The 16,677-nt window shown below is 33.2% G+C and overlaps 1 protein-coding gene across 1 annotated transcript in view; it reads right to left on the bottom strand.

Moving 5' to 3' along the window:
* The window catches only part of LOC129225957 (structural maintenance of chromosomes protein 2-like), an 82,859-nt gene extending 68,675 nt beyond the window's left edge, over positions 1–14,184 (bottom strand). The window contains exons 1-4 of the mRNA XM_054860517.1: positions 14,017–14,184; positions 13,791–13,940; positions 2,019–2,180; positions 676–786 (exon numbers count right to left, since the gene is read on the bottom strand). Coding sequence (XP_054716492.1) covers positions 676–786; positions 2,019–2,180; positions 13,791–13,940; positions 14,017–14,184 — 591 coding nt within the window. The remainder of the gene's footprint in view (positions 1–675; positions 787–2,018; positions 2,181–13,790; positions 13,941–14,016) is intronic.
* Positions 14,185–16,677: the final 2,493 nt, after the last annotated feature.

The raw sequence follows: 16,677 nt of genomic DNA, 5'->3' as shown, positions 1-16,677 counted from the left end.
GCATTAAGCCTTCTTTCATGCTTTTTTCTTCTTTTTCTGACTTTTGCTGGGAAAGTAGGCTAAAAAGTATCAGTCAAGCAGGTGCAACCACCCCCCAAGGAGGTTGTCGCATCCCCTAGTATGCTACAGAGCACCCTTCCCCAAATGAGATCAAAACCCTTTCAATTTACAGCCTCCCCTAAATTTTCCAATGACACAGCCTGCACCTTCTTTCCATTCTCTTAAATGTTCATCAAAACTCATATTTCTTCAGGCAAACAGGCTGGTCATGTTACAGTAAGCTTTGACTATATAAGATTACAGTTATAAAATAGATGAAAAAAAGCACAATCGACATGTGGTTTGAGGTGGAAGAGAACTCTGAAAAAAACATTAACCTCATTAAAGATAATTGTTCTTTTGAAACTGCACAAAAAACTCAAAATAGCAATAGCCCAGCAAACCAAGTCAATCTTTTGAATTATGATACACTGAGAAGAAATACTTTGCATAACCAAGCAAAGGTTAACATTGATTCTATGTACTATTTTCCAGTTCTAAAAAATTGAAGTTTAATAAGAATCATAGTAAAATTCTTGTCACAGGGGTGTCAGCTGAACCTTTGACTCTCTCCTGAATCCACCCCTGAGTGAAGAATTTCACATGATAATCAACTTCATTATAAAAGAGTTGTACCGTATTAATTTCTCGCAGTTTTGTTTCTTTCTTCTCTAAGCTTTTTAATGAAGCTTCTCTTTTATCCTCATACATTCTTGTGCCAGCAGCTTCTTCAATCATAGATAAAATCTGGAAAACATAATTTGTCAATCCTACATTGAACTTTTAAATAACACATGCAAAAACATAATATCAAATGAATGAATTTTAACTCATATTCTTAGATGAGATTTTATGCCTTTCATAATCAATTGTTGAGTAAAAGTCTCCAGTAGTTTATGCATTTAATAAGCATAAATATATATTAAAAAATCAAAATTAAGAAAAAAATAACAAACTATTATTAATTTGCAGTCTGGAAACGATTGTAATTACTTTTAAAAAGAGCCATATTAAAGTTGCAAAATGTTTGTGCATTCCAATATATACGTTAATAACAAGGTGGGGGGGGGGGGGGAACTATGCAAATAACATAATTATAGTTTCAATAAACAAACAATAGCTACATAACAATAAGTATTCATCTTATACAAATATTTTATTGCTTATTTGACACGTTAAACACAAGCCCGAAGTGTTATCATTTTGTCTAAGACTTATGTGCTTGAATGATTTAGTTCTGAATGAGTTAAAAGTACAAATATGCTTCCCTTTTCATTTGCTTGATTTGAAAAAAAAAAAAATTAATAGGATAGTTTTTTCTACCTTGGTATATGGGCAAAATTGGCCAACCTTGCAATAAACTAAAATATTCTTATCCTCTATGTGCTAATTTAGTACTTACATCACAAACATAATATGTTCTTTTACAAGTCTAATTCTTTTCTTAAATTGAATACATCAACTTCATGAACCTTGTTTTTTGTGTATTCTTAAGACTACTTATTCAATGCAAATCCAAGCTCAACATACGGCGGTTACATTCAGAAATAACTGTTATGTTTCATCAAATTTGACAGCCGAGTTTTTGGTCAGAAATTCAATTTAAATAACAGTTGAATTAAAAAATATTTCAAATTCAATTTTTAGGCTTTACCAAAAACAAACGAATGAAATCGAAAGCTATTAAGTAAAATGTTAAAATTTATTTTTAAAGTTGAAAAACTTAACACACATTTAAACAAATTATGAAAGTTTTTCCAACATTTGAATATTTATTCTGGTATATGCTAAAAAACTTCACGAAACAAGATTAAAAAAATAAAGTCATATTTTATTGAAAATGAACAGGCTTAAAATAAAACTGAAATGCTACTTTGAAGTTCAAGATTGAATGAAATAAATGGAAACAACGAAAATTAAAATTAAATCAATATTTTTTTATGATAACAGACAAAACTAAAATGTACAATTATACATACTTCAATAGGCTTCATGTTCAACACTTTCGTGATACGACCTTGCATAATTAAGAAATGCGGGTTGTTGACATTCAATTGAACAGATTGAAAAAGATCGTGCACTCGAGCATTGGTAGCTGTAACACCATTAATGAGATACTTATTCTTACCACCAGTAACAACCTAAAATGAAATGTGCAAAAAATTTATTTGTAAAGTGATTTTAACAAAAAAAATTTAATAAATTAACAATATTGTGATAGTCATTACATGATGTGCACAATAATTAATTTTAAGAACTTTTATTTTTCAGCATTTCTCCTTAAAAAAATATAAATATCAGTGTTGAGGCCAGACATTTTGCGTTGGTCATTTCTAACTTACAGGTCCATAAACTAATGCAGGGGTCTGGCCAGAGGATATTTGGGTCCGTTAACGGACCCTTCACAAAAATCCGATCAACCAAAACGGACCTTTCACAAAATCCCGATCAAACAAAACGGACCTTTCACAAAATTCTGACAAACAAGATCGGATGTCAAATTGTTTATTGAAAGAGCGAATCTGAAAGCAAAATAACGCATAATTCTGTGTATAAACCGATAATTTTTGGAACCTTTTTTTTAAGTCAAATTAGAGGGATCAGCTTATACAAAATCGGCTAATTTTGAAAAAAAAAAAATCGGCACTCTTGGGATGCTCCTGTGGAAAAACTTTTATGTTTTTTAAAATGGCAACAGTATTAGCCAAGCAGTTTGGTGTATATATACTCAGTGAATTCATGTTCAAGTGCTTATGTTGCTTATGTTAGTTCTGTTATGATTTTAATTTATGTTCGTTCATTTAGTTCATAATTTTTCTTCAATAAAATGTTTTAAGTTAATTGGTTTCATGTATCTGTTATAACCGCGTGGCAGAAGAGAGTTAGAAGTTGTTTCGCGACATCAATTTTTGGTGCATCAGGCCGCGAAGTCGTGAAAGGTGGAAATTGTGAGAGTTGTGTTTGAAGTTGCTTGTGGAAGTTGTTGGAAATTTTGTAGCACGTGCAAAATTCGTGAGTGGTTTTTCATTTCTATTTTGACTGAAGTTTGTGTTATTTCTGCTGTGTTGTTGTGAACTGAACTGTTGTTGAATAGTAGGAAATTTGGCTCGTGATTTGAGAATTATAGAAATTGTGCTTTTATATACGTTAGTTGGTAATTGAAGTAAATAAGGATTGAAATGGCAGATATTGAAAAGTTAAAAGTTAAAAGAGCAGCTATTAGAATGACGACAACTAAACTAATTAAAAAAATAGATGACTTTTTGGTGAAGATTGAAACTTGCAGCGAGGATAATGATACTAAGTCGAGTATTTTGAAAGAGTTTCATGAGCAATTACTTGAGAAAGAAAAAGGTCTGAAATTTGTGAATTTGGATATTGAAGCGTATTTACCGCTAGATGAAATTGAAAAGGATTGTACTATTTCCGAAGAATATTCGGAAAATATAGTACTTTGGAAACAACGAATAAAAAATAAAATAGAACTTTTAGAGACTAAAACTAACAATTCCAGTTCAGTTAATTCCTCAGAATTAAATGTTCAGAATGTTAGGACTGTAAAATTGCCTCGATTAAACATTAAAACCTACTATGGGGATCCAGTGGGATATTTGGAGTTTATGAATCAGTTTAATAATGCAATTGATAAAAATACAAATTTAAGCAAAATTGACAAGTTTAATTATTTAAAGACATTTTTGGGAGGTGCTGCAGCAAATTGCATTAAAGGTTTTACTTTATCAGAAGAAAATTACGATTCGGCTATTGAATTACTAAAAAAGCGTTTTGGTAATACACATACTTTGATTCAGTTACACATGAATAATTTATTGAAAATTCCTGCTGTGTATAATTCAAGGGATTTAAATAGGTTGCGAATTTTTTTTGATAAAGTGGAAGTTCAAATTAGGAATTTGAAAAGTTTAGGCATTGAAATAGATTCATACTGTAATTTGTTAACACCAATCATACTTGATCGTGTTCCTAGAGATCTTGTTTTGGAATTCAATAGAAAATATTCGGAAGGGTATAAATTTCAGGACGTTCTTACTTTCTTAGAAAGTGAAATTCAATCGCGTGAACGTGCATTACTTGTGCAATTAAGGTCGGAATCGTTTAAATCTGGTTCAGAAAATTCGGATAAGAATGATTGTAAAAATGGGTCAAGTAACAGTAAGAGTTATAAAAACTATGCTGCAACAGCAAACTATGTGGCTAGTACAAAAAAGCATTGTGTATTTTGTAATAGTCCAGATCATGAGTTTTGTGAGTATAAAACTATCGAAGATCGTAGAAATAAGTTAAAAAATGAAAACCGTTGCTTTAAATGTTTCTCGAAAAATCATTATAGTCGCATGTGCAGGTTAAAAGTTGAATGCAAATTTTGTAAAAGTAAATTTCACAGTTACGTTTTATGTGAAAATGCTAAGAATAAACCTTTAAGTAATGACAAAGTTAATGAACAAAATAACTCTGTTGTGACGCAATGCAATTCGTCGGCTTTAAAATCAAATATTTTATTGCTTACATGTTCAGTGATTGCAAGTGCAGGTAAAGATTCAAATTCTGTAGAAATTGCTAGAGTACTTTTAGATAACGGTTCTGAAAGATCTTGGATCACAAAATCTTTAGCAAGTCGTTTAAAATTAAATATAGTTAGAAGGGAAAGGCTTTCAGTTTATTCTTTCGGTTCGGTAAAAACATCAGAAAGAATTTATGAGGTTGCAAAACTTAAACTATCAAATAGAAATAATTCTGAATCATCAATTGAAATTGAAGTTTTAGTAACGCAAACAATAACTTCAGCATCCTTAGCAGTACCTAATGTCAACGTTCAAAATGCATTGCAACAGAAAGGCTTGTTCCTTGCAGATATGTGTAATAGTGAAAATGAAATTGAAGTGTTAATTGGAGGGGATGTGTTTTGGGGCATAATTTGCGATTCAAAAGTGTTCAAAGTAAATGAAACATTAAGTTGCGTACCAACGATGTTTGGGTTAGCTATTCAGGGGGTCCAACAAAATTGCAATTCAAGCTTCGTAGGAGTTTTGGCTACGGATTGCGTAATTGCAAAGGATGTTCAGGTTCTTTGGGATCTTGATGTTTTAGGTATCACAGATAAGGAAGAATTAACTTTAGCAGATAAGCGTATAATAGATAGATTTCAATCAAATTTAAAATTCATTCAGGGTAGATATGAAACACGATTGCTATGGAAATTTTCCCCGATTGAGTTAGGGAATAACTTTTGTAATGCAAAGAAAAGATTTGATGAATTGCAAATAATTCTTCGGAAGGATGAATGGTTGGCTAAAGAATATAATAAAATTATTGAGGAACAAGAACGGCTAGGTATAGTTCAGGAATGTATTAGAACTGAAAACGAATACTTTATGCCACATCGTCCTGTTGTTAGGATTGATAAGGATACGACTAAAGTGAGACTCGTTTTTAATTGTAGTTCAAAATTAAAGCAAAATATTTCGTTAAATGATGCGTTAGAATGTGGTCCAAATTTAAACGCTAACATTCTTGATATTATGTTAAACTTTAGGAAGTTTAAAATTGCATTCAATGCAGACATTGAAAAGGCTTTCCTTATGATTAGTATTGCAAAAAATGATCGTAAGTATTTGAAATTTATTTGGGCTTCAAATAACTCTGAGGGATATAAAATTATGCAAATGAATCGATTACCATTCGGTTGTACAATGTCAAATTTTGTTCTCAGTGCTACAATTAAAACTCACATAAAAAAATATGAAGATAATAGGCGTACAACTGTTGAAATGTTGAAAAGTTCATTGTACGTCGATGATTTGTATTTTGGAGCTGAAAGCGTGGAAGAAGCATTTCAGTTGTCGTCTGATGCCGTATCAGTTTTGAAAGATGGGGGTTTCAACTTAAGAAAGCTCAGATCTAATTCAGTTGAATTGGAATCTTTATGGGTTGACCAGGGTCTGAGTACTAGTGAGTGTTTGGAAAATTGTCAGTTAAAGGTGTTGGGGTTGAATTGGAATACTAAGGAGGACAGTTTGTCATTAGATGTAAAATCTTTGTTGAGTAATTTATCTTCATTGAAAAATACTAAGCATTGTGTGCTGCAGACAGCCGCAATGATATTTGATCCAATGGGTTTTTTGTCTCCTTTTGTTGTAAAAATGAGATGTTTAATGCAAGATATTTGCAGAAACAATACTGTACGAATGACGCGGCGAAAGTTGAACTTTTGAAAGTTAGTGTTAACACGGTTGTTTCATCGTACAGTCCTGTATTAAAAGTTAACGACTTTAGTAATTTCAAAAAATTACTGAGAGTGACTGCATGGGTGTTGAGATTTATTTCGAAGTCCAGAAAATTATCAATTGAAAAGGGTCCACTGAGTGCTATAGAATTACAAGAAGCTGAAGAGATGTGGATAAAAACTGTGCAGTGGGAAGTGTTCCGCGAGGAAATTCAAAGGCTTCAAAAGAATCAGCAGATTAGTAAATCTTCTAAGATTTATTCCTTATCTCCATATCTGGACGAGACTGGTGTTCTTAGGGTAAGAGGACGTCTAAAGGAGGCTCCATTGACTGAAAATGAAAAACATCCAGTTTTACTTCCGAAATCGAAATTTGCGGAATTGGTGATTTTTCATGAACATCTTCGTGTCTTTCATTCGGGTGTATCATCAACTTTAGCTCAAGTGCATAAGAAATTCTGGATACCAAAAGGAAGACAGACTGTGAAAAGAGTTATTTCTACTTGTTTAATCTGCAAAAAATATTCGTTAAAACCAGCTAAGCAGTTAACTGGTCAATTACCCTTGGAACGTATTGCTGAAAGTCCACCGTTTACTAATGTGGGAACTGACTTTAGTGGTGCAATAACTGTTAAATCTAAATTAAACAGTTGTGAGAAAGTGTACATTGTATTATTTACATGTGCCGTAACTAGAGCGGTTCATATTGAAGTGGTGCAAGATATGTCCGTAAAAAGTTTTATCTTAGCTTTGAGACTTTTCCTAGCAAGAAGAGGAAATACAAAAATAATATTTTCTGATAATGCAAAGACTTTCCGTTCATCTTGTGAAATACTGAAATCTTTTCGTAAAATAATAAAACATCCAGAGCTGCAGAATTTTGTAGCGTCGGAAAACATCATTTGGAAATTTATTCCAGAACGTTCTCCATGGTGGGGAGGTTTCTGGGAACGATTGATGAAAAGTATTAAAGACCCGCTGAGAAAAATACTCGGTAGAGCTCTATTGACATTAGAAGAGCTTGCTACCATCCTTACAGAAATTGAGTTTATTTTGAATAATAGACCAATTACCTATGAGTTCAATGATTTAAATGAACCAATTGCATTAACACCTTCATGTTTTTTATTTCCAGGAAAGGACAAGATTAACTTTCCAAATTATTTCCTTGAGGTATTTGACAAAAACTCTAACCAAAAGACTTTACAGAAACGTAAATTGTTCCAGACTCGTTTAATCAAGCAAATTTGGTCTCAATGGAAAGAACAGTATTTATTGCAATTGAGAAGTGCTCATAATTTTTTAGATCCTCACTCCCAACAGAACTTAAAAATTGGAGATGTAGTGCTTGTTGAAGGACCTTTGAAAAATAAGTTACTGTGGGACATGGGTGTGATCGATAAAGTTCTCATAGGAAGAGATGGCAATGTACGTGCATGCATAGTCCGCACGTCTAAAGGTTGCTTAAGAAGAGCAATTCAACTACTCTATCCATTCGAAGTGACTGTTTTGTAATGAAATGTATTGTTTATTGAATGTTTAAATTAGTTTAATTTCAGACTGAAGTATGTTGATTGTTAATTTAAGTGATGATTGAAATGTCTAATTTAGTTTAAATTGATAGATCTGTTTAATTTATATTATTTTTTAGTGTACTCATTAAAGAGTACAGGTGGGGAGTATGTGGAAAAACTTTTATGTTTTTTAAAATGGCAACAGTATTAGCCAAGCAGTTTGGTGTATATATACTCAGTGAATCGACAGCTCCTGCAAGCGATAAATAATTGCTACTGCCAAATAAATATAATGGTTGTTTGTTTTATCACAGCTAATTAGCAGCGGTGTTTTTGTTAACTTTTCTGAAAAGGCATTGGTAAGCACTTTTCTCCGCTCATGATTTAATAAACAATAATAATATATATCTGCGAAATGAACTTAGAACTGCAAAGGGATAGTAAAGGTGAGGAAAAAATATGATCGCTTCAGATAGAGTTACCAACTTCAAAATTATCACCACTTAGCGTCTGGCGTTGAATCTTTATAATGACTTGATTAGAAAATATTCTCATCATTTTGCCAGCTTGTCAATATTTGCGTTTTTACGGTGTGGTGCAATGTTTAATTGTTATTTTGGGAGAAAATTATATGGGTTTTGATTTTTCGATGCTAACACAAGGATGATTAACTTTAAGTAAACTCTTTTAATTACCTTTTTTTTTTTTCCTTTAGATGTCTACATTTTGAAAAATGCAATCTTTTAACATCCGATATGAGAATCATATTTTGTTCTTTTTTCAAGCTAACTTAGCTTTATTAGGATTCAAATAAATGAAAAGTCTCTTTATTTCTGTTAGAACTCTCATTTCAAGTTTTTAAAGCAAAATTCCATTTTCTGTTATGAGTCAAAAATTAAAATGCTGAGTAGATGGTTTATTTAATTTTATTTTTTGGGTCAACTGTGTCCACAGATATTAATGATATGTTTATCATAGGACTCTAAAATGCAATTTTAAAATAATTTTATCAAAAATATTTCTTTTACAAGCCTCTTTTATACCTTTGATGCCTTCACTTTGAGAATTGCGATCTCTTTGCATCCGCTATGGGAATCCGATTTTTCAAATTTTTAATGATTATTACGCTTTGTTAAGAGGTAAACAATTGAAATATCTTTTTATTTTTGTTTAAATCACGGAATTTATAAGTTTTAAACGAAATTCTGTGCTTTTTAAGAGTGTCTTGGGTCAAAAAGTTGAATGCTGAACCCTATTCTGAATTTTATTTTATTTATTTATATTTTTGTTACAATTATTTTAAGTACTGTACAGAAATATATCTAGTATAATTTAACATAATGTAGAATGGTAGATAAATATTGATACTTGAAAGAGCGATGCCCCCCCCCCCCCCCCCCCCCCCCCGCCTAATATTGGTAAAAAAAATCTAGAATGATTTTTCTCGACGTAGAAGAGGAAAACACTCAACTTTAAGTTTAATTGATGCAGTTTGTGCCATCTCTAAATTCTAAAATTTCGTTTTAACAAAAAGAAAAAAAAAAATTTTTTTTGCGAAATTTTTTTGCTTTTTTACAAAATTAATTCACTTTTCACAAAATTACTTGATTTTTCACAAAAAACGGACCCTGTGAAAAATCCTGGACAGACCCCTGACTAATGTAACCAGGGCGCTTATTCCAAGCTCGAAATTCAACTTGCAAGATTAGTTCTGATCGTCTCACTAGGTGGTGCTATAGGGGAAAAAGCGGTCTCGCAAAGAAATTCTGGCAAGTTGGTGTTCCAATCGCTAAAAGAAGGGGCAAAGCAACTTTTTGTGCGCTTGTTTGCTGAGCAAAAGCTCAACTGCCCAAAGTAGTCGAGATTGTGCAATTTTTGTGATACAATTTCCGAGTTTGTTTTTCTGAAAGGTATAGACTGGAGGAAAACGAATTTGGAGTTTCCAATCCTGGAGATGGTGCAGGGAGCAGGGGGGGGGGGGGTTAAAACGGCACGGTACAGGGGGCATTCTGCACTTGGGATAAATGATTTTCCATTCAATTTTTGTGACACAAAAACGGGAGTTAGTTTTGCTGAAAGATATTGGCAAGCAGAAAACAAATTAGAATTTTGGGAACACCAAACATGGTGCAGGCGAATGGAGGGGGGCAAGTGGTTTTCCATGGAATTTTTGTGATAAAATTACGGGTGTTGGTTTTTCTGAAAGGTATTGGCACGAGGAAAATGAATTTGGATGTCGCCAACACCAAAAATGGTGCAGGGTCCGGGGGGGGAGGGGCAGGGGTCTGTCCAGGATTTTTCACAGGGTCCGTTTTTTGAGAAAAATAAAATAATTTTGTGAAAAGTGAATTAATTTTGTGAAAAATAAAATAATTTCGCAAAACAGGGTTCGCGTTTACGCGCTATAGCGGGTTTTTTTACGCAAATTCGCGGGAAAGGGACGCAACTTCCGCGAAAATTCGGGTCCTAGGGACCCAGAACACCCAAAAGATAAAAACCAGAAAAAAAATTGTAGAAAATGCTGAAGATCTATCTAGTGAATGCTTTTAAGCTTCAATGACCAGGAGAATCAACAGAAAAGGATTAAAATGACCCTATCTCTTTATCAGCTATTCAAACACACCCCTACTGTTGACCAGTCAATGGAATTTTAGTGATAAGACTGGAGCTTACAGTGACCTCCTGGGCAGAGCTCAAGGAGCAAAATATTGCAAGTTCATAAATAGCCCATTGTACTGTATTCTAAGAATAAGTTCTCCCTCAACTTTTATCTTGGGGAAATTCCTGAAAACAACAATAAAGATCAAAAGTAAGAGTGGTTTCAATGCAATCTTCAGGATTGATACAGGACAACTGAGTAGTAAAAGCTTATCTATTTTGCATTCACCTAACCAGAATTACTTTTGAAAATTATTTTCTTGCATCCTCAATAAAAGGATGGGTGAAAAAAAAATGGCGAACATTTTCCCGATCGCGCAAAACACAAAGTTCTGAACTTAACATTTTTCTTGTTAAATTACTTATGAATATGAATTTTATACAAAAGCATTTTAACCTTGTTCATTTTCTAGTAATTCACCTATTTCTGAGGGGCTATTTTTATTTGGACTTGCAAAAGTCACGTATTAATCGATCGCGCCATTTTGAAAATGGCGAAATTTTAAAAGTAGCACCAAAACCAACACAGATATTTTAAAAGAGTCAAAATGAAGTCAAATTTTCTAATTTAAGATTCCAAATGAGCAATTTTCATACTCATGTGAGAAAATGTTTCGTTTTTGCGATCGCGATTTTTGCGTTGGGTTAATTCGCTTGCGATTTTTTTCTATTTCTATGAAATTGCCATTGATAATTGATGGAGGGGGGGGGGGGGGCTGTTTGCTTTTTTTCACCTAGAAAAATGTTCATGAAAGCAAAGGTTAAGGGAGTGCTTTCTGCTTGATCAATCAAAGGCATTTATTTTTTATTTCATGATAAAATCCAACTTTAAAGTAAATTTTGAGTTTACCTCATTGTAACTGACTGAATAGTTTCTCAAATAACTAAATCTTGCAAGTGTATTATTTGAACATATGATAATCACAGAAAAAAAGGGCAAAATTAACCAATTTAGTTTATTTCATACCTTTTTCAAATAACTATGTGGATAGTTTCTTTTCCCTAAGTATAAATAGTTGTATATTATTCAATTATGTGCTAAGATTTTCTGTTTAAAATTTAAGGGACTCATTTTTTCCGCCAAAGGACCCAAATCTATTTCATTAATGGGTCCTTGGGACCCAAGTTACAGATAGTTGAGCGCGAACACTGCAAAAAAAAAAAAAAAAATTGTTAAATCGAAATTTTAGAATTTAGAGCAGGCACAAACTACATCATTTAAACTTAAAGTAGAGTGTTTTTCTCTTCTATGTTGAGAATATTATTCTGGGGAGTTTTTCTAGTATTTAGCGGGGGGGGGGGGGGGGGGGGGCGGCATCGCTCCCTCAAGTAGCAATATTTATCTACCATACTACATTATGTTAAATTATACTAGAAATATTTCTGTACAGCATTTAAAATAATTGTAACAAACAAATAAATAAATAAATAAATAAATAAAATTCAGACGAGGGGGTTCAGCATTTAACTTTTTTACTCAAGACACTCTGATAAAAGCACAGAATTTCGTTTAAAATTTATAAATTCCGTGATTTTAACAAAAATAAAAAGAGATTTTATTTGTTTACTTCTTAACAAAGCGTAATAAACATCAAAAATTCAATAAATCGGAATCCCATAGCGGATGCAAAGAGATCGCAATTCTCAAAGTGAAGGCATCAAAGGTATAACAACGGCTTGTAAAAGAAATATTTTTGATAAAATTATTTTTAAATTGCATTTTAGAGTCCTATGATAAACATATCATTAATATCTGTGGACACAGCTAAAGCAAAAATAAAATTAAACCATTGATTCAGCATTTTAATTTTGTGACTCATAAAAGAAAATGGAATTTTGCTTTAAAAACTTGAAGTGCGTGTTCTAACAAAAATAGACTTTTCATTTATTTGCATCCTAATAAAACGAAGTTAGCTTGAAAAAAGAACAAAATATGGTTCTTATGTCGGATGTTAAAAGATTTATAGGTAAGATAAAGGTATTTTTCAAAATGCAGACATCTAAAGAAAAAAAAAAGGCAAGTAAAACAGTTTACTTAAAGTCAATCATCCTTGTTAGCATCGAAAAATCAAACCCATATAATTTTCTCCCAAAATAACAGTTGAACATCGCACCGCACCATAAAAACGCAAATATTGACAAGCTGGTAAAATGATGAGAATATTTTCTAATCAAGTCATTATAAAGGTTTAACGCCAGATGCTAAATGGCGATAATTTTAAAGTTGGTAACCCTATCTGAAGCGATCACATTTTTTCCCCACCCTTACTATCCCTTTGCAGTTCTAAGTTCATTTCGCTGATGTATATTATTATTGTTTATTAAATCATCAGCGGGGGGGGGGGGGGGGGGAGAAAAGTGCTTACCAAACGCCTTTTCAGAAAAGTTTACAACAACACCGCTGTTAATTAGCTGTGATAAAACAAACAAAATTATTTGAAACCAAACTTATTTCCAGCTGTTAATTTCTTTCCAAGAAGCAAACAACAAGCATTATATTTATTTGGCAGTAGCAATTTATCGCTTGCAAGAGCATCACAAGAGTGCCGATTTTTTTTTCTTTGCAAAATTAGCAGATTCTGTATAAGCTGATGTCTCTAATTTGACTTTAAAAAAGGCTCCAAAAATTATCGGTTTAATATGCGTTATTTTGCTTTCAGATTTGCTCCTTCAAAAAACAATTCGTGAAAGATCCATTCTTGTTTATCAGAATTTTGTGAAGGGTCCATTTTGGTTGATCGGGATTTTGTGAAAGGTCCGTTTTGTTTGATCGGGATTTTGTGAAAGGTCCGTTTTGTTTGATCGGGATTTTGTGAAAGGTCCGTTTTGGTTGATCGGATTTTTGTGAAGGGTCCGTTAACGGACTCAAATATCCTCTGGCCAGACCCCTGAGGGGTAACTACAAACATAAAATAGGCATGTATGCAACATTTCTCGCTTTACACCAAGTTTTCAAAGCTTAAAATGCTTAAATTAATTAATAACAACATTATAACATAATAGTTCGACGGCTCGCACAAATATGTCTAGGGTAAATTATATAAAAAGCGAACTGTATCCAAAGCGTTCATAATTTATTATCAAAGATATTCTGTATTTTATTACAAAATATCAACTTTGCAAGCTTTCTTTACTTTCAGTAATAATGCATAGTATTTTCATTCATTTCACTTAAGAATGAAAAATATTAGTCAGGTATCTAAAAATTATACGGGACATGATTTCTTCGAGTTTTTTCTTTTGCTTTTTACATTTCACATCTATTCAGTGAAAAATATTTTTAGGAGAAAATAAAATACTTAGATAAAAAAAAAGTAGATAAAATATGAACTTACAATCCGAGTGACTGAGATCTCGTTTACAGCAGCGTATCCTATTGGACTAGAATCTTTATCCCTGTTGTCGAAGGTAATTGTGACAGTAGCTTTATTTATTCCTGCTTGACCATTTTTGTAAACCAATTCCGTCAAGCTGGTTGCTCGAACCTGAAAATCACAAAGATAACTTCACATAAAAGAGTCCGAAAATCTCAAAATAATAATGAAAATGTAGAATACATACTTGTGACAAGTTAGTTATCCCCAACACAAAGCATATTGAATCCAAAATATTTGATTTTCCACTGCCATTTAAGCCTGTTATAGCGTTGAAAGATGGATCGAAACCATCTATAACTGTTTTAACACCATAGGATTTAAATCCCTCTAGGGTAATTGTTTTAACATACATGACTGATGACAACAAAAGTTTCAGAATTAACCGTCATTTATTTATATTTGTTTCCCGCAAAAATCATTAGTTGCCATTTGAAAACTTAAAACTTGCGCGCGTAATATTGAGTAAAGGCTTTTGCGCAATCTTATGTTCGACAAGCACGACCGGTAGCGACCAGTTGGTTAATCACGTGACAGCAATGACGTCAGTGGTTACTAACCGGTTGTTCACGATCCATTGCTTCATCGAACGCTTTCGGTTGATCACCGGTTACTTGCGCAGACATGGCGCAGACGAATAACACGCAGGTGGAAATTACTTATAAATGGCCAAAAATGTCACGTGGTTCCCTCAACCAATCAACCAGCTTAATAAGTTGCGGTTGACCGGTAGATCAACCGGTAAGGCTCATAGAACGAAATCGGAAGCAACCAGTTAACCGGTAGCTCTCAAGAACGCTGCGGTTACTCACCGGTCGACCGGCGAAGTTCGTCGAACGCAAACATGGATGAGCGGAGGAGATTTCGTTTCAAAGATGCAATTACTCTAATGAAATTTTGGTTGCGTTCGACGAAACTCACCGGTCAACCGGTAAGTAACTGGTTACTAACCGAAGCGTTCTATGATCAAACGGTTACCATTCTAAGCAGTTGATTGGTTGATTGAAGCACGTGATCATTAGCTGTTACGTGATTAACTAACCGGTCGCTTCCGGTCGAGCTCGTCGAACGCAACCTTTGAAATAGATAGTTTTTATTGCACTTTACAAAATGAAGACCAACAATAATCTGACAAAAGCCTTTTATTGGATGTCCCTTCAGTTTTCCTCCATCCAAGCAGCATGATCACGTTTTGAAAACGTCATTGAAAGGTACTGTAGAGACGTCAGTTTTGAGCTCGAAATATCCCACCTCGCAACTTTATTTCAGACTTTTCCGGTTGCGTTTAGAAAACGTAAACGACATCGCTTTGTAGTTGTTTTTTGTGCAAGGTTTGTAGTAGGCTTTTTAAAATTTCACTTCCTTAACATCCTTTTGAAGTCGATGAATTTCTAAAAAATCATGCAAGCATTTATTAGATTATATGTTATTTATTTATCTCGATACACACACACAAAAACAAAAAAAAAAAAAAAAAAAACAATCAATAGACAGATTAAAATCGAAAAGTATCAATCAGTGACAACCCTGGCTGACTCTTTGAGTGTCCCAGAACGAAATGCTTTCGCGGGGTCCCATTTTATAATAGAGGAATGGCAATAAACTTTAACTAATTGTACTAATCATGGGAAAAACCTGCGTTCTCTGATTAATGCATAGTAAAATAATTAAATTAAAACCAACAAAACATTCCTTCTTTTTAAATTGCTAAAAACGCACATTGTTCAAGGAGTCTGCTAGAGAAAAAGTTACTTCGTGTTTATAAGGAAGTCTCAAAGAAATTTTGAAAAGTTGTAGATCCAGCTTGATCTGTAAAGACGCATAAATGTGGAGACGTTAATTACACTGCTCAGCAATAAAAAAAAAGAAAAGAAAAGAAACTCTTTCAAAATGCTTCTGACACCATTCTTGCTGATTCTTATGCAAAACAAGAACTATCCCCAGAGGCCATGAGTTTAAATATGACTACCAGTCATCACTCATCTCTTTTTTAGGGACATCCCCCTCCCCGTTTTTTTTTTTTTTTTTTTTCAGTTTTCGAGTTTTGTAGTTTTTATTTATTAAGCATTAAACATTCTTTTACGTGGCTTGAGAGATGAAAAGTTCATAAGCATGGAGATTTCTTGCAAGGAGGGAGACTCAAGGGGAGTAAACTCAATTAAGGGGATCAACTCCCTCTAAAAAAATTTTTTTAATTATGAAAAACCATCTTTTTTTTTCTAGGTTTTTTTTTTTTTTTTCATTTATTTTTCGGCGGAAAACCTGAGTATCGGTCTCACTCCTATGAGTCCTACGTTCAAAAAAACTTCACGATGAAAAGTTTTCAATTTTTTTTACAAAAACTTCTTAAAGCATCCTTTCCGTATTAAATATTTTTATTCAATTTACATTCAGATCCTATAGGTTAGATTAATATGAAATTAAATATGCTTATAATATAGCATTGATGTATATTTTTATGGATGCACCCAGGGACGTAACTAGAGGGGGGCAGACGGGGCTTGTGCCCCGGGCGCCAGATTTTAGGGGCGCTAAACTGACAAAGCTAATGCTCAGATTAATTTTTGCAAAACAAAAAAGAAAAAATTATCAGAGAAGTCCAAAAAAAAAAAAAAAAAAGAAAGAAAAAACTCTCCGTGCGGGCGCAGGCAAAAAGCTTGCATGGTTTAATGTGGTTAAAGAATGGTATTAATAGACCGAAATAGAGCGAGGAGGGCGCGGTAAATAGCATGAAAGTATTTTCTTAGAGTGACTAGTACTTGTTATATCTTATTTAAAGAACCTGCCTCTCGGAGGAGGAATATAAGAACAAAGCTATGGGAAGTACAAAACAGCGGAAATGCTCAAA

Source organism: Uloborus diversus, chromosome 1 (assembly GCF_026930045.1).
Source record: "Uloborus diversus isolate 005 chromosome 1, Udiv.v.3.1, whole genome shotgun sequence".
NCBI lineage: Eukaryota > Metazoa > Arthropoda > Arachnida > Araneae > Uloboridae > Uloborus > Uloborus diversus.
Note: the sequence above shows the minus strand (reverse complement) of the source record. Positions and strands in the feature narration are given on the sequence as shown.